At 50.3% G+C, this 17,839-nt stretch overlaps 1 protein-coding gene across 1 annotated transcript; it reads right to left on the bottom strand.

The window, feature by feature from the left end:
* Positions 1 to 14,085: 14,085 nt before the first annotated feature.
* Positions 14,086 to 16,679, bottom strand: PNRC1 (proline rich nuclear receptor coactivator 1). Its single transcript, XM_055001946.1, has 2 exons — positions 16,063 to 16,679; positions 14,086 to 15,131 (listed from the first exon to the last, which is right to left on the bottom strand). The coding sequence occupies exons 1-2, from the start codon at positions 16,480 to 16,482 to the stop codon at positions 14,688 to 14,690; spliced, it is 864 nt and encodes a 287-aa protein (XP_054857921.1). The 5' UTR covers positions 16,483 to 16,679; the 3' UTR covers positions 14,086 to 14,687.
* Positions 16,680 to 17,839: the final 1,160 nt, after the last annotated feature.

The following is a 17,839-nucleotide window of genomic DNA, read 5'->3' as shown; positions in this document are numbered from 1 at the left end:
ACACACTTAGCCGTAACACCTTAAAGTACATCAAATTCCGTTACAGCCACCACATCTTTGTGCATTGGATTTCACAGCGGGGTAGGAGGGAGGGTTGTGTGTCAGCACAGAAGAACTCGATGAACATAAGTTACAGGTATGTTAACCCTGTTTTCATCTTCGTTCTTCTGTGCCTCCACACATGGGAGTGTACCAAGCTTCACACAATGAGGAAGGTGGGGTGAAGTCCAACACAATTTTATTGAACAACAAGAATAACATAACATACACATAGACATATATACAGTTCCACAAGAAGTGTAGAAACATATACGTACTCAGTATTTACAAAAACTATATACAGAAAATATATACATATATACATATATATACACTATATCACCCAAGGTACCCAGCAGGTACGCAAGGGGCCACACCCAAGACTCTCCTAGGAAAAAAGGGAGTGTAGGACAGCCCTGGCCACAGATACATCCTGCTCCGCATTGACATCAATGGCATAGTGCCTGACAAAGGTGTCTGCAGAGGACCATGTGGCCGCCTTGCAAATGTTAACTAGGGGCACACCCCTGAGGAGTGCCGAGGAGGATGCTTGGGACCGCGTGGAGTGGGCCCTGACATGAAGCGGGCAAGCCACCCCTGCCAGGGAATAGGCTTTGCTAATGGCCGTCACAATCCACCTAGACAGGGTCTGTGAAGGAGCCCTGTTTCCCTTGTCTTTGGCCCCAAAACATACAAACAGGTGAGGACTGGAGCGAAACCCCTTTGTCCTATCCAGGTAATAGGCTATGGCCCTCTTCAAGTCTAGGGAATGAAGGGCCTTTTCCCCCTTAGAGGAAGGGTGAGGAAAGAACGCAGGCAGTGAGATATCCTGCGAGAGGTGGAAGGCGGACACCACCTTGGGCAGAAAAACCAGGCTGGGACGCAGGACCACCTTGTTGGGATGAAACACCAGGAAGGGAGGGTCAGATCGCAGCGCAGACAACTCACTGACCCTTCTGGCCGATGTCACAGCCACCAAGAACGCCACCTTGTAAGATAGTATATCCAAGGGGCAGGTAGCCATAGGTTCAAATGGAGGCAACATGAGACGTGAGAGCACCAAGGACAACGACCACTGAGGCACTGGCGCCGGCACAGGTGGGTAAAGGTTGAACATGCCTTTAAGGAACTGGCGGGATTGTGGGTGAGAGAACACTGTAACACCCTCAACTCGGGTGTGAGCAGCCGATATCGCTGCCAGGTGGACCTTGAGGGAGGAAACCTTCAAGCCCAGGCCACGCAAGTGGCACAAATACTCGAATACAACCCCTAAAGGGCTGCTGTCAGGCACCACTCCTTTAGCAAGTGCCCAAACTTCAAACCTGCGCCACTTGGCCGCATAAGCGCGCCTAGTGGATGGCCGACGGGCGTTCAGGAGGACCCTCTGTACCTCGTCCGTAAAGCCTACAGGGGAGGAACGATCCGCCAAGCTGTAAGGTGCAGCTTCCCCGGGTCGTGGTGGACCAGGCTCCCGTTCAGGAGAAGGTCTTGCCGAGGGGGCAGACTGACATATGTCCGTTGGGACATCCGCAGGAGCTTCGGGAACCAAACCTGCCGTGGCCAAAAGGGGGCCACCAGAATGCAATCCGTCCCGTCCTCCTCCATCTTGCACAGGACCCTGGGGATCAAGGGGAATGGAGGAAACATGTAGTGCAAGCCCCGCGTCCACGTAAACTGGAAGGCATCCCCAATAGAAAGGGGGTCGCTTCCCGCCCTGGAACAGAACGTGTGGGCCTTGGTGGTCGCCGCAGTGGCAAACACGTCTATCACCGGACGACCCCACATCTGAAAGATCGGCCCAATGTACTCTACGTTCAGTTCCCACTCGTGATCCAGCAAAAGAACTCTGCTGAGGGCATCTGCCCGGGCATTGTCTGACCCCGCCACGTGTATAGCACGGAGCGACACGCCATTCCTGATTGCCCACTGCCAAGTGAGCGTGGCTTCCCGGCACAGGGCCATGGACACTGTGCCCCCCTGTTGATTCACATAGTACATGGCAGTCGTGTTGTCCGTCTGCACCAACACCTGGCGATTTTTCAGCAGTGCTGTAAGGGACACAAGCGCGAAACGAATGGCTCTTAGTTCAAGCACATTAATATGGAGGGTCTTTTCCCTCTCAGACCAGACATCTTGCACACATACCTCACCACAGTAAGCCCCCCATCCCAACAGAGAGGCATCAGTGGTAACTGTGACGTCATGATGCTGATACCCAAAGGGGGTCCCTTTAAATAAATTGTCATCAGACAGCCACCAGTCCAAAGAGGATAAAATGACCCTTGGGACAGAGAACTTAAGGGACGGAGAGTGCTGCTGAGCATCATACTTCCGCACAAACCAGTTTTGGAGAGGCCGCATACGCAGCCTAGCGTAGGGCACCACAGAGGTGGCCGCTGCCATATGCCCCAACAAGCACTGGATAGTGCGCACGGACTGGAAGCGGTTCCTTTTAAACATGGACACCAGACCCCTGAGGGACCGAGCCCTCTCCAAGGGGAGCAGAGCCTTACCCTCCACGGAGTCTAGCAGTGCACCAATGTAGGACACCTTGCAGCTGGGCACCAGTTTGGATTTTTCAAAGTTCACCAGGAGCCCCAGGCGTTGGCAAGTGCTAAGTACCAAGCCAATGTCCTGCACCAGCCTAGACTCCGATTCAGCCACGATGAGCCAGTCATCGAGGTACAGAAAGATGGTACAACCCTCCTCCCTAAGGAAGGAGACCACCGGGGCCACACATTTAGTGAACACACGCGGGGCCATGGACAGGCCAAAGGGGAGCACCTTATACCGGAAAACCCTTTGCCGGTAAACGAAGCTCAGGTATTTCCTGTGCTCCTCCCGTATTCCCACGTGAAAATATGCGTCCTTCAAGTCAAGGACCGCAAACCAATCCCCCTGTTTCAGCAAGGCGATCACAGATGCCAATGTAACCATCCTGAATTTGGTCACCTTGAGGAAGGCATTAAGGCCCCTCAGATCTAAAATGGGACGTAAGCCCCCATCCTTCTTGGGGACCAGGAAGAACCTAGGGAAGAACCCCCTTACAGAGTCCTCATAGGGCAATTCTTCCACAGCACCCTTGGCCAAGAGCGACACGATCTCCGCATCCAGCTCGGCCATAGTGTTATTGACAGCTGTCAGGGGTGAAGTGCACCTAGGCAGCTCAATGAATTCCAGCCCGTATCCCATTTCAACAATTGTTAAGACCCATGAGTCAGATGTTATTGACTCCCACTCAGCGAGGAGTGGACTTAGTCTGTCCGAAAAATTCGGGGATACGGCTGGCGTGACCCGTCAGTACTGCCTCCCGGCGCCCTGCTGATCTCTCTGCTGGGCCGGTTGCTGTGACGGGCGAGGCTTGAAGGGCCTACGCCTCCTCTGCTGCTGTGCGGGAGGGTAGGACCGTTGCTGGTAGGCAGGATACTGGTGGAAACCAGGCCGCTGCTGCTGGTACCTGCCCTGGAAGTGGTAAGGGCCGGACCGGGGGGCGTACCGTGGCCTGGAGGCGGGTTTGTCCGAAGGAGCCAGACCCAAGGACCGTGCCGTCTGTCTGTCCTCCTTTTTCTTTTTCAGGGTCTCGTCGGTGGACTTGGAGAACAGCGAGTCCCCTTCAAAGGGCATGCCCTCCACCCTGGAACGCACCTCCTGGGACAGGGCAGTAGACCGCAGCCAGGAATGACGTCTGAGGACCACCGCCGAAGCCATCCCCCGAGCGGCAGTGTCGGCAGCATGGCTCCCAGCATTCATTTGCTGTTTAGACAGCCTGACAGCCTCCGTTTGCAGTAGGGACACCACAGCCTTCTGCTCAGGTGGGAGGTCTCGGGTATAGGATGCCAACTTCTCCCACAGGTAGAGCTGGTACCCTGCCATAATGGTCTGATAATTGGCAATCCTCAGACCTAGCGAAGCGACAATGTACTGGCGCCTGCCCATGGCATCAAGCTTTCTGCCTTCCCTATCGGCAGGCACCGAGGAGTGACCCGACTGTCGGGGGTTGAATTCCTCCGTGACCAAAGAGGAAGGTGGAGGGTGCTTCACCAACGCCGGCCAGGTGCCCTGTTTGATTTTATACAGCTGCTCGATTCTCTTGGATGTCGGAGGCTGGTCACAGGGCACCTTCCACACCCTCTCCACGATCTCCTCAATACCCTCGAGCATGGGGAAGCCAATGGACGCCGGGTTGTCACCGTATATCCGCTTGAGGAGCTTGTCTTTGGTCTGTGGGGTTGCCGAGGAGATGTCCATCTCGAGGGCCTGGGCCATCCTTGCCATCTGGTCGGCGTAGATGCGGAGGTCCTCGTACGGTGAGCCCGTAGATGGCACCAGATCATCAGCCGGCGATGGTTCGGACCAGGACTCCGACTGGTAATCGGCCAGGCTCTCAACTTCTCCCTCCTCGGACCCGAGCTGGGAGTCCTCACCCAGGACTGGAGGGGGAAACCACGTTCGCCTCGACCTCGATGGCCCCGGTTCCGACTCGGAGAAACCAGCAGGTGCCCCTTCCCACTGGCAATGGTATGGTGAGGGAAGGTAGGAGGCTTGACGATGCCGGGACGCAGTGGATTGGGCGGATCGAATGCTGTCCCCGGACCGACGTCGCTCACGACCGACAGCAGGCGAAGATGGACAGGCAGGAGATGGACGGCCCCGATGAGGAGACGGGCTCGGTTCCGATCTCGGCGACCGACGGGCAGGAGATGGTCAACCCCGACGGCGCGGGCTCGGCTCCGGCCCCGAAGAAAACTCCGCCTGCACCGTCTCGAAGGCCATTGGATCCGGCACCGGCACGGAGACCTCTTCCGGTTCGGGGGAACCCAGATGAGGGGAAGGCGTGTGAGGAAGCACGATGACTTCCTCCTGAGGAGCGGGACGCGACGACCGATGATGCTTGGTCTTTTTCTTCTTTTTTGCCGGTTCCGAAGAAGAGCTCGGAACCGACGCGCTCCTCGCCTTCGAAGGGGACCTCCGCTTCGACCTCTTCGCCGTAATCGGGATCGACCCGGTCGTCGGCTCCGACTGGGGACTCGGCACCAGGATCCTCGGTTCCGAAGCCGGTCTCGGATCCGACCTGGTGGATGACGCGCTCCGGGGCGGCCGCGCCGGACCCTGCGCTGGAGAGGCCGCTCTCGACGCCGAGGCACTCGGGGGACGCGGTTTCGACCCCGACCTCGCGGAGGCCACTGAGCCAGCTCTGGAGTGCCTTCCGGCAGAGGGGCTAGGGCCGGCCTTGGGTGGAGGTAACGGGGCGCCCTCAGACATAACCGACTGCCACAACGAGGAGTTCAGTCGGGCCCTGCGATCCTGCCGGGCCTTGTTGGTGAAGCCCTGGCAGATCTTGCAGGCCGACACGTTGTGGGTCTCCCCCAAACAAAAGAGGCACAGTTCATGGCCATCGGTTTTGGCCATCTTAGTGTGGCATTGAAGACAATGCTTGAAGAGAGCCGTTGAGGCCATCTTCAGGGGCACGCGAGAGAAGGGTCAAGACAGTCCGAGTCGTTTTACCGAGTTCACGTCAAAGTCCAGAGGGAGATCCGAAGAATAGTCGAGTCCGAAGTCCGAAGTCAAGAAGCCAAGATCAATCAGTCAGAAAAGCACGAAGCACAAGCACAGAGCGCGAAGCTCAAACGTTCTCTCCAAGCGGCGGCAAGAAGAGAACTGAGGGAAGGGGCCGTTGGTCGCTGGAGGAGCATGTGACCGTTTGGGCGGGAAAACGGTCGCTGAGGCACGCGACAGACGGCCCCTTCGGAGCCATGGAAGCTCTAGAAAATTCTCCGGCGGCTGGCCTGCGCCTGCGCAGTCCCCATGTGTGGAGGCACAGAAGAACGAAGATGAACACAACATTTAACCATTAAACAATAACTCAAAACCACTAACTTGGGTGGGTTAGACTGACCCCCTCCCAGGCCACAGAGAAAGGAAGCTTCACGGTAAGTGCATTTAAATCTTCCATTCTCCTGTGGACTGAGAGGAGGTCAGTCTTGACTGATGGGATATACGTCTAGCAGTACCCCATAGGGTGGGTCCGATTAGTTCACAGAGCATGCTGCAGCACCCTCCTTCCGAATGCCCCCTCAGCAGATGCTATTTTGTCTACCTTGTAGTGTTTAGTGAAAGTATGCACGGACTTCCATGTGGCCGCCCTACAGATTTTATCTAGGAATGGGAACGCCCTGTACGCTGCCGATGTAGCTGCCCCTCTCAGAGAATGAGCCGTAATACCTTCCGGCGGTGTCAACTGCCTAGCCTTGTATGCAATCACAATACAGTCTCTAATCCACCTACTCAAGGTGGTGGCCGTCACCCTGTCCCCCAATGAACGCTTCCGAAAGGAGATGAACAAATTTTCCACCTTGCGTATGGGTCTAGTTCTATCTATGTAGTAGCTTAGAGCCCGTTTTACATCTAGCTTATGCCATTCTCTTTCCTTGTCATGTTTGGGGTTACTACAGAAGGATGGTAGAACGATATCCTCCCCCCTATGGAAAGCCGAATTGACCTTCGGGATGAAGGTGGGGTCAGGTCTGAGTACTACTCTATCGTTACGGAAAACGCACAACTCTGAATTGATTGACAACGCCCCTATCTCTGAGACCCTTCTAGCTGAAGTAACCCCCCCAAGAACAGGGTCGAGTGTTAGTTCCTTAAGTGGACAAGTTGCCATAGGTTCGAAGGGCTCACCAATAAGTGCCCTTAGTACCACATTCAGGTTCCACGTGGGGAACCTATGAACCTGTGGGGGATTGATGAGCATGGTTCCCCTCAGAAATCTCCTGATGTGTGGGTGTCTGGTAAGCGACAGTCCCTCCTTAGAACTCCTGATCGCAGATATGGCTGCTGTTTGTCTCTTTAAGGTACTTGTGCTAAGACCCTTATCCAATCCCTCCTGGAGGAATAGAAGGATTTCTTTCACTGAAGCGAGTAAAGGGTCAGTGTCTCTTTTCCTACACCAGTTGTGGAAAGTTTGCTAAGTGTTACTATAGCTCTTATTTGTAGAGCCCTTCCTTGATGCTAACATAGTAGCTATCACTCCGTCCGTGTACCCTAGTCTTGAAAGTTGTTCATGCTCAATCTCCAGGCTGTCAATTTCAGGGATGCCGGATCTGGGTGCAATATCTCTCCTTGTGACAGAAGGTTCACCTGTTGCAGCAGAGTCCATGGATCCGCTCTTGAGAGCCATCTCAGTTCCTGGAACCAGGACCTCCTCGGCCAGAATGAAGCAATTAATATCATCTCTGCTCGCTGCTGTATGATCTTTTGCAGTACTCTGTCCAGGATCTTTATTGGAGGAAATGCGTAGAGTAGAGTGTGTGGCCAGTCTTCGTTTAGTGCGTCCATGCCGATCGCTCCTTGTTCCTTCCGTCTGGTGAAGAACTTCGGCAGTTGCGTGTTCCTTGCCGTGGTGAACAAGTCTACTTCTGGTTTCCCAAATCTCTGACACACCTGCAGAAAAACCTTCCGGTTCAGCTTCCACTCCGCCTGGTCCACTCTGTTTCTGCTCAGCCAGTCCGCAACTGTACGCCGGCTACATGTATCACCTTGACTGATGTGATGTTCTGCTCTGCCCATAGCATGATCTCCCTTGCCTCCTGGTTCAGCTTTTTGTATCTGTTTCCACCCTGTGTGTTCACGTATGCTTTTGCAGTCATGTTGTCTGTTTGTATTAATACGTGATGACCGGACAGCACCTCTTTGAGTTCTACTAAGCCCTTCTTGATGGCCCTCAGTTCCAACCAGTTTATGCTGTTTTCGTTTTCCTGTGGTTTTCCTGTGGTAGCCATACGCCTTGGGCCATGCCGCCCTTTACGTGTGCCCCCCATCCTGTTTGACTCGCATCTGTAGTCATCACCATCCTTACCGGTTCCCTCAAGGGGACCCCCTCTTTGAATCTGTCCGGCGTCAGCCACCAGCTCAGTTCCTCCTTCAGGGAATCCGGGATCCATACGTGTCTGTGTCCCTTGTTCGCTATGATCCGTTGAAAGGGTCGCAACAGACTCTGTAAAGGGCGGGTGTGAAACCTGGACCACGTTAGGTTGTCCTGGCAGGATACCATCATCCCTAGTGCCTTGGCTAGTAGCATGACTTCCACTTTTGTGTCTTTCTGAATCGCTCTTATCAGAGACACGATCTTCAATTGTCTCTCTTCCGAGATGAAATTCCTGTCCCTGATCGTATCTATTGTCACTCCTAAGTGATTTATTCTCTGTGTAGGTACCAAGCTGCTTTTCTCCCTGTTGATCACGAACTCGTGACTTTCCAGGCAGTGAATGGTCGTTTGGATTGCCGTCATCCCCTCCCCTGAGGTGGGAGCTTTTATCAGGATGTCGTCGAGGTACGAAAAAAGAGCAATTCCCTGCAATCTGAGAGAGGCTATCAGGGTGACTAGCACCTTTGTGAAAACTCTGGGAGAAGACTTGAGCCCGAAGGGCAGTGCTTTGTACTGAAAGTGTTCCCCGTTGTATGCGAAGCGGAGGAACCTCCTGTGTGTTTCCCTGATCGGAATATGTAGATAGGCCTCTGAGAGATCTATGGAGGCTAGAAAGTCCCCTTTCTGTATCGCTCCTGTGATTGACCTCAGTGTCTCCATCTTGAATTTGCGTGAAGTGATGAACTGATTTAGCCAGCGCAGATCCAAGATTGCTCTGATGCCCCTATTTTTCTTCGATACAATGAAGAATACTGAGTACACGCCTTTGTTCCAGTAAGATGTCGGTACTGGCTCTATGGCCCTTATAGTCAAAAGGTGTTGAATCGCCTTGGTGATCTGTAGATGTATTGAATTTATGGAGTTCTTTTGTATGTGAACAACTCGGTTTGGGGGGTTTGTTCTGAAATTCCAGTAAGTAGCCCCTGGATACCGTCTCCAAGGCCCATTTGTCTGTAATTGTTGCACGCCACTGGTTCGAGAATTCCTGTAGCCGACCCCCGATTAATATGATTGAGGATTGGCCATAGTCATGCTTGATGAGTCTTCTGTCCCTTGGGCTGTTGACCGGTTTTACGAAAGGTAAAGGATCTGTTGTCATTCCTGGGTCTGCTTTGCCATTCGCTCTTGTAAGGTCTCGATGTGCTCTGTCTGAAGGAACGCTTAGAGTCACGAAAGGAATGTCGATCCTTAGCTTTAAAGTCCCTTTTCTTAGATGGAAGCACCCTTTTCTTTTCTGCATTCTCCACCAGATATCTGTCTAGAGCTTCTCCAAACAGTTTGGCTCTGGTGAATGGGATCGCAGCCACCTTGCTCCGTGCTGGGGGGTCCACATCCCAGTTTCTTAGCCAGGTATTTCTTCTTGCTGCTACATTAAAGCCCATTGCCCTAGAGGACATTTGGAAGGCATCTAGCATTGCGTCAGCGGCAAAGGCCACCACTAGGGCTATTTTCTTGATCTCGCTCTTCAGTTCCTTCAGTACATCTCTGCCTGCTGCTGTCAGGTTCGATGCCCAGGTGAAAGCTGCCCTAGCAAATAGAGAACCAGCAGCCGAGGCCCCGAGGGAGGCTGCTGATGCCTCAAAACTCCTTCTCAGTGATTGTTCTATCTTTTTATCTGATGGATCTTTGGGCATTCCTTCAGAGTCCATTGGGAGCACTGATGTAGTTGCCAGGCTATTAACTGGATCGTCTACTACAGGCAGTCTGATCTTCTTAGCAGCTTCTGGAGCTAAGGAATAAAATTTGTTAAACACGGACTGGTACACTTTAGGTTTAGCTGGGTTTTCCCATTCTGCTTTTAAAATGCTATGAAAATTAGCAGGTAGGGGAACTCCAGAATGAGAATTCCCCACTTTAGGGAGAGCCTTCTCTAATTCCTGAGGAAAGGCCGGGTCAGGATCCTCTTTCCCTGTATTTGTCTGAGTAATTTCCAATGGTCTCAGAACCTTGGGAAGCAATTTTGTATAGATTTCCTGTGGGAAAAGTCTGGTTTGAATAACACCTGTAGTCTCCTCTTGTTCATCAGAGAGTTCCCATTCCTCACTTCCAGAATGTTGTTCTGAGCTCTCTGAATCAGACTGCGGTTGTTCAGATAGACTAGAGTCTTCGTCAAAGTAATCCACTCTATGCTTACGTCGTTTGGCTCTGGGGGGAGTAGCAGAACAGTGTGCTCTGGATTTCTTACTAGGCCCAGGCCTAGGTTCTCCCTTTTTTTCTGTTACTTGACTCTTAAGGGTGTTCTTGATTTCCTTCAGGTTCAAGTTCCGTTCTGATCCAGGCCAAAAGGTTGTCCTTTGCCTCTGGTCCTGCAAGATCTAGCTGGCTACCCCCCTGTCCCCTTTCACAGTGGTCCTGATGGGACTGATTAGAGGCAGGAGAACTGAAAAAGTCTAGGTCTTCAACCATTTGTGATGTAGATGTATGCCCCTGCATTCCCTCTTTGGCCGCCATTCCTGCCAAGTGTTTTCCCGCCTAAAAGGAGAAAGGGAGGGAGGGAGGGGGAAGAGTGGGAGAGAGAGCAAGAGAGAGAGATGGGGGGGTGGAACAGAGACAATACAGGGGCCTAATCAGGACTAATAATTACATCCTTCCAAATGGCCAAAACCTCCCCTGCCTGCCTTTACATGCGAGTAAACCCCCTCCTCACCCAGGGCCCCGAGGGGCCGCTTACCCGGCTTCTGTTGGGCTTAATGTTCTCCCTGCCGCTGCTTCTGCAGGCGTGCTTCGGGAGCTCTCTCTCTCACTGCGCGGCTGCGTTGCTCTCTCTGCCGTTTGCCGCTTGTATCTGCTTTTCCCTGCTGCGGCCGCTTGCCGTGTTGAGGGAAAACTGTCCTCTCTGTGCCCGGAGCACTTGCCACTGCTGCGTCTCCGCAATGGCCGCTCTGCCCGTTTGCTTTTCTCGCCCCCGGGCATTGTCGGCGTTTGCCTCAGGTCGACTGTGGCCTTCCCGCTGTTGCTGAAGGGAGAGGCGGCAGGTGGGGGGGTTGGGGTGGAGGGACAAGCCCTTCCTTTTCCCGAGACCTGCTATGTCTCAATTGCCGCTTTTTCTTTTCCTTTCTTTCTTTCCTTCTTTTCTTTCTTCTTCTTTTTTTTAAAATTTGGGATCGTTGCTCAGAGGAGCAACACGATTCAACTCCCTGCTAGAGCAGGGCCGATAAAAAACTGGCGCACCAGGGAAGAGCCCTCCCCTAAGGGATCGTCTGATTCGACCGACCTTGAAACAGAGGAGGAGCTACTTCCCATCAGTCAAGACTGACCCCCTCCCAGTCGACAGGAGAATTCATTTGCTCTATAGCTCAACACACATTTTAGGGAAAAATAGTGAAAGGATTATCTTGCAGATGCTCATGTGCCATAAATTCAGGATATATAACAAAATTATGAGTAAGCTCTAACAGTTATCTGTACAGATGTTCAAATTATATTACTGGCTTAGTAGTGGACAATGGTGATTGGTTTATTGAAAATGTTTCCTAGCAGGGAACAAAAAGTTCTTGTTAGATTGTTGACTTGATTTCCACATCCTTTGCAAGTGTATATTTATTGCATTTATACCATCTGCTTTGAGAACATTTAGCTTTGAACATCTTATTTTGGAAAATCAGAATGACTATTTGGGATATGCCTATTAACTTTTGCATCTGAGTTGACATTACTCTGTCTTGAATTTTGTTGGTGTTAATATTTAGCTTGGAACTAGGCTTTCTTCAAATCAGAAAAAGAATTACACTAACTGGACACAAGCTGTTTTGGCACAATAGATTTAGCCATACATATAAAGTCTTCACTGTATTTGCAATAACCACTTATTTACAAAGCTCTCATTAATTTCAAATTTTTTGATGTCACAATCCACACCACATTCTATTCCTGATGTATGCACTTCAGGGCTATCCGTACTGTGCTTAATCGAACTGTAAAGTATGCTATGTGCTTGTAACTGACATTGTAAAATGGGGAAGAAGCCATTAACACCCTAGAATTATTTTCAAGGTTTCTTTCAAATTTGAGGAATTTTTTTGCTTTATATTTACCTTGTCATTAACTGGCAGAATGGTAAGCTGAGGTATTGCAGCCCAAGCTCTGCTCATAACCTGAGTTCGATCCTGGTGGAAGTCGGGTTCAGCTAGCTGGCTCAAGGTTGACTCATCCTTCCATCCTTCCGAGGTCGGTAAAATGAGTCCTCGGTTTCCTGGGGGTAAAGTGTAGATGACTGGGGAAGGCAATGGCAAACCACCTCGTAAAAAGTCTGCCAAGAAAATGTTGTAATGCAACATCCCCCATGGGTCAGTAATGACTTGGTGCTTGCACCTTTAGCTTATGTAACTGAAGACAACTCACATATTTGAATTCAAGAATATTGCTGCGTTTATTTAGTGCTTACTTATAATGGGGGAATAAAGACCCCTATCTTCCATGGCTAGTGTCATCTTGGAATCAAAAGTCAGATCACAGCTTGCTCACAAAGTGGTGGCGTGGACCCCTGCTCTAGACTTACAGTACAATCCTTTGCAGTTACTCCAGTCTAAACCCATTGACTTAGACGACAGTAAATCTTCACAGGATGTCACTGTTAGTGACTTACAACCGTAGTGGCCATTCCCAGACTGTTTAATGAATAGCTTAAGGCTTGAGAATGTGGTGGAAATACAGAATTTTTATCTGCATATAATATGAATCACACCCATTTCCAGTACTTTATAGGTGGACATGTATCCACGTTGTGGATTTACATCTGCATTCACATCATGTTTGGATGGATCTTTATCTAGCAGGGAAAAGACTGTTACCACATTGACTTTCCTTGTTTGGTACAGGCTGTGGGGGGAGTTACTGCAAAAGAATTTCTTCAAAGGACTATTACTGTTGTGATGTATAGGTGGTAGAATATTGGATTTGGATCAGGGAGAAGTTAATACCATAATGCTTGCCCCATGTTCTAATGTTTTCAGGTGTGCTGAGAAAGGCCTAATGAATGCTTTTACAACTGTAATATCTGAAAGATAAGAGATCATAACAGACATAACACAGTAACATATAATGCCCCCTGGATCCTCACCTTATGGGAACCCCCATTTTGATCCCCATTTTACCTCAGCATGGGACTAGAAAGAAAAGATAAAGAGTCTGCATTAAACCAGTGTCAAATGGCAGTACGTCACACCAACGGCATAACGGAACACAGGGGAGCTCATCTATCAATCAAGCAAAGCACATCCCAAGAGAGATTAAATCAGAGGGCTATATCCCCAAGAACCTCAGAGCCTCCTTGAACAATTTGATTCTTAATAAACATGTATATTTCTGAAACAGTAAGCAATGGACCAATCCCAGTCAGTTTTCCCCCAATATCTTTAATGTCTCTGTTAGATTTCCACCCTTCCAATTCTGTTAATCACCTAGCCATTTTTTTCCAAATGTCCTCAGGAATGCATTGTTGACACCTTTATGCAAACAGAGAAAACTCCCCTTTACATTAACAAAACTTACTTTTAAACTTGCCCATCACTGGGAGTATTGAATTTTTATCTCTCTCCTATTCAAATGCCAACAACCCTTCCCCTTCTCATTTCTTGCAATTGTAGAGTTATCCCTCAGCCCCAATTTTTGTAGCTGGTTTGGAACTTCTCCAATTGCCCCAAATTCAATGATGGCCTCTCTCTTGGACCTGCTTTGCTGTGCTCTTTCACTGTCTGGACAATTTCCAAGCTGGGCTGCTGCTCTGCTACTGCCCCTCCCCCATCAAGATCAGGCTTGCATGTTTTTGATTCTCCCCTTTCTGTTTTCCCTTATAGACAGACAGCTGTTAGGAAAAAGTTTGGGGGTTTTCTGTTTAAAACCTGTGTCTCCCTCCACCTTTTCATTAGTTATTTAATTTGACTTCTTTGTAAGTAATTAAAAACTTTAAAGAATGCTTATTCCCCTTCACTTCTTCAGGTGCTATGCTGAAGCTCATCCTCTGTATACACTGGTTTAAGATCCTAAAATATATCCTACAATACACATGCTTGTTCTGTGTCCGAAGAATACTCTTTTGTTTGTTATGGGGCCTTCACATAGATAGCGATTTGATAACACATAGAAGTGCATAGATCAAATTACAACAAATGACAACAGCATAAGGGGAGGCCAAATTGTTTTATTTAATTTTTTAAAAAATCACCAATTATCTCTGGGCGAAAAGCACAGCTCCATTTTTTTAAAAAGAGAATCAGCTATGCTAAATTACTGGATTATTTAGCTCACATTCCAACTGTGTCTTTAAGAAGGAATTGAATTTAACGCCAAATACTGTTACAAACAGATTAACATTTTTATAAAAACTTCAATTAAGTATTGTGCCACAGATTGTGAAACATTTCAGTAGTGCCTTAGTAATTTGTTTTCACATTGCCATTTCAATCTTGAGATGAGTGTTTTACAATCTCATTACTTTGTGCAAACATTGTCAAGTCTTCCATGTGTTAAGCACACGTTACAAGTTGTCCATTACTATATACAAAACCATCTACCATGTGGGCAGTGTAAAATACATCCTTTCATAACAAAACTAAAATGTACCTCAAAATATGAATATACACATTACATGATATACAGTATTTACACAACCATAAAAAATAGAGTACACGTTTGCAATGTTAAGACTTGACAGTCTTTTGCACTTGTTGCAACAAGGCAGGTTTCACATTTCTTGTGTGTTCTTGGTAAAATTATCCATATACTATGCTTGAACTTTTAAGAGAGTTTTTAGATGGACTGCCATCATCTCCCTATTTTGGTCAGAATATTGGACAGTATTTCCTACCCAATGACTGGGAGGCTTTGGAAGGACACTGGGTGAAGGAGGTTCACTAAATTTTGCCCCAGCATAATTTTCTTTTTGGTTCGCTTCAGTAAGAAAGACGGGTTTCTTTGATTTCATATTTTTGCTGTTTTCTGGTTTTTTCACAGTTTTTTTCTCCTGCTTTTTAATGAGCTCAGATGACACCGATTCTTGCCAAAAGTTATTTTCACTTTTTTTTGCAGGTGGAATCTTGTTTAATTGTATATTACATTTGCTCCTCTGTCTGTTAATTTTTGATTGTTCACAAAGATGTAGACTATGAACAGATTGATTGTATGGAATGGTAGCCTTCTCAGATTTTCCCATCTTGTTTTTCAACAACTGTGAAGAAAAGAGACGATCTCTTAAACACACGACCTACTGTAATATTTAGTCTCACAGCTTATACTTCACACTCCCCTTCTGCACTGACACTGTGATACCTACAGACTGCAAAGAAACTCAACTCTTTTCAACCCTTACTTCAAACCAGCTTTATTGAAAACAAGAATATTTAAGATCATCTTGTTAGGTCAATACTAGGAAGCTACCCTGCACTGAGTAAAATCTCTGGGCCATCTAGTTCTTTAAGTTTATTTAATACCCTAAACAGATTCCTGATAGCTTCAAACAGACGTAATTCGAGATTCCTTTATTAGGCTGTGCAATATATAAACTGGGGATATTCTGTAAATCACTGACAAGCTACACATTCTGGAGCAGCCAGTTTAAATCCAGAAGGATCCTACTGGGTTCTGGTATCTTCTGGGAACAACACTTTGAAACTCCCCGGGTCAATAAAAACATATTCTAGATGGGGAAGTCCCAATATCTAAAGCGGTGTTCCCCAACTAAGGCCTTTATCTCGGGCTCAAAAGAATGCTTTGGGTAGCTCGACTAGCTAATTCCGTCTCTTGTCTGGTTTTCATCGACCACCTTCCTCCGAATTCGGCCCACGGCCAACCTCCAGCCATCTCCCGAGCCGCCGCCTTCCCCTCCCCGACCACAGGGCGCGGTGGCGCCGTCACGTCTTTCTCCCCGCCCCGCGGCCAACGGGCTAAATCTAGCTGTTGCTAGGCTCAGCAGTCGGCGCTTATTGGTGGGTCCTTTCCGCCAATCAGCGCGCGTGGAACCTCACTTCGCCCGCTCTCACGCAGGACCACGGACGTAACGGAAACTTCCCTCCCTCCCCCTCCCAGGCTACCCTCTCGAGTGGGGGAACCAACGGCTCCTCTCCTCAGCCCCGGCCCGCTCCCCTTCCCCTTCCCCTCACCTCTTTCCTGAGAGGCTTGCTGACAGGGGCTGGTCTCGAAGAAGCTGCTGGAGCTTCCTCGATTGGGCCCATTTCGCGATCGGGCTCTGGTGAAGCTGTGGGGGCTTCGTAGGGGCTGCGTACGCCTTGTGCGGCGTTCCTTCGCCCCAAGCCGGCGCGATGTTGTTGGTGCTGTTGGTAGCGGCTCTGGGAGAGGCCGGAGGGGGTGGACCGTATTTTCCCTTTCCTTCTCCTCACTCTCTTCAGTGCCGGCCTGGGGCTGCCGCCCGGTCCCACCAAACATCGATTGGTTTGGTGGCCTTCGCCGCCGGTGTCCGCCTTCATGAGGCGCTGTAATAGGGATGTGGAAAACCGCCAGGGGTCCTCGGGGCCGGCCGAGACCCGGGCCAGGAAGGGCGAAGGCGCAGTGGTCGTCACCATAGCGAAGAGTTAGGAGTCGCGTTTCGGCAAGCAGGGCGGGGAGGCGAAAAAAAAAGTTGGACGAGCGGCTGAGAAAAAACAGCCAGGGTTGCAGGGATGCGATTGCGGAGCGCCCGCTTAGACTTGACGGGGCTGCGATGGTAAAACGATCACATCTGCTACTAGGAGAACATGGCGGGGAACTGAAGAAAATCGACACAACGCCCCACTGTTGTTACCCGAGAAGGCCGCTCCCCTTTCCTGCTGCCTGCCAATCAGCACCAAAGGGGCCCGTGCAGCCCCGCCTCTTTCTTGCAGCAGTCCATTCTCTCCAGACTGTGTGCCTTGATCACGTCGCTGGCCCAATCCAGGAAGACACAAATACAACTGGGCACGCCCCTTCTCTACTTGCTCAGCGGCGGGGGCGGAGGGGGGATGGGAAAGGTTGTAAACTCGGTGACCCGGGAGTGGGGCGTCTCTTCCGAATTCGGTTCCTAAACCAGGCTATTAAAGTGGGAGCGGAGCCACTCCCCGCCACTTTCCGACGCTCGTGAACCAAATAATCCGGATAGAAGCAGATGTGGTGCAACACCTGACGCTCCTGCCAGCCGAAAAGCCCGGGGTTTAGCTGGACCGGGTATTTGTAGCCCAGACCGGTGGGCCTGAGGTCCACTTTGACCAAATATTTTTCTCCACTTTTCATCTCTCACTATAACGTGAAATTGAGTTCATTTGCAAGTTCGGAAGAATGGACTTCCTTGCCCCAGTTGTATCAGGATATTGATTTTTTTCTTGCATTACACATGCTGATTTGCTGCACTTCGCACCCATGTTCTATCAAGTGTTAGCCTCCGCCACTTTACTTTGCAATACCTCTCCCTCCCTTACCTTTTCACTCCTTATACCTGACTCTGAATAGCTCATACCCTGGTCTTTAAGGTGTTACCGGACCGGACGATGCTGTTCTAAAGCAGTATTGAGCGAAAGAGAGACGCTGGCCTCGGCCACGCCTCTTAGTTTCTACTGGCTGGCAAATCGGAAGGGAGCGAGGGGGGGTGTGATTGATCGAGCAGGCCACGCGAGGCTTCAGCCGCCAAAAGTCCCCGGGCCAGCTATGACTGAGGCGGTGGCGGCGGTCCCGCAGGGGCTGGAGGCCCCGCGCATCGCGGAGGAGCAACCGGTGGCCGACTCGGCTCTTGAGGGTGGCGCGCGGCGGGAAGGCAGCCTCCGCCGCTTCGTGGCCAGCGACCGGCCGCAGCAGAGAGGGCTCAGCGCCGCCATCCCGCCAGTCGACCCGCAGGCGCTGCAGGACTTGGCGGCTTTTGCAGTCCGAGTGGCGGCACAGGCGGACGAGCTGCTGCGGGGCGTGCACGGCCGC

Source organism: Eublepharis macularius, chromosome 1, assembly GCF_028583425.1.
Source record: "Eublepharis macularius isolate TG4126 chromosome 1, MPM_Emac_v1.0, whole genome shotgun sequence".
NCBI classification, from domain to species: domain Eukaryota; kingdom Metazoa; phylum Chordata; class Lepidosauria; order Squamata; family Eublepharidae; genus Eublepharis; species Eublepharis macularius.
Note: the sequence above shows the minus strand (reverse complement) of the source record. Positions and strands in the feature narration are given on the sequence as shown.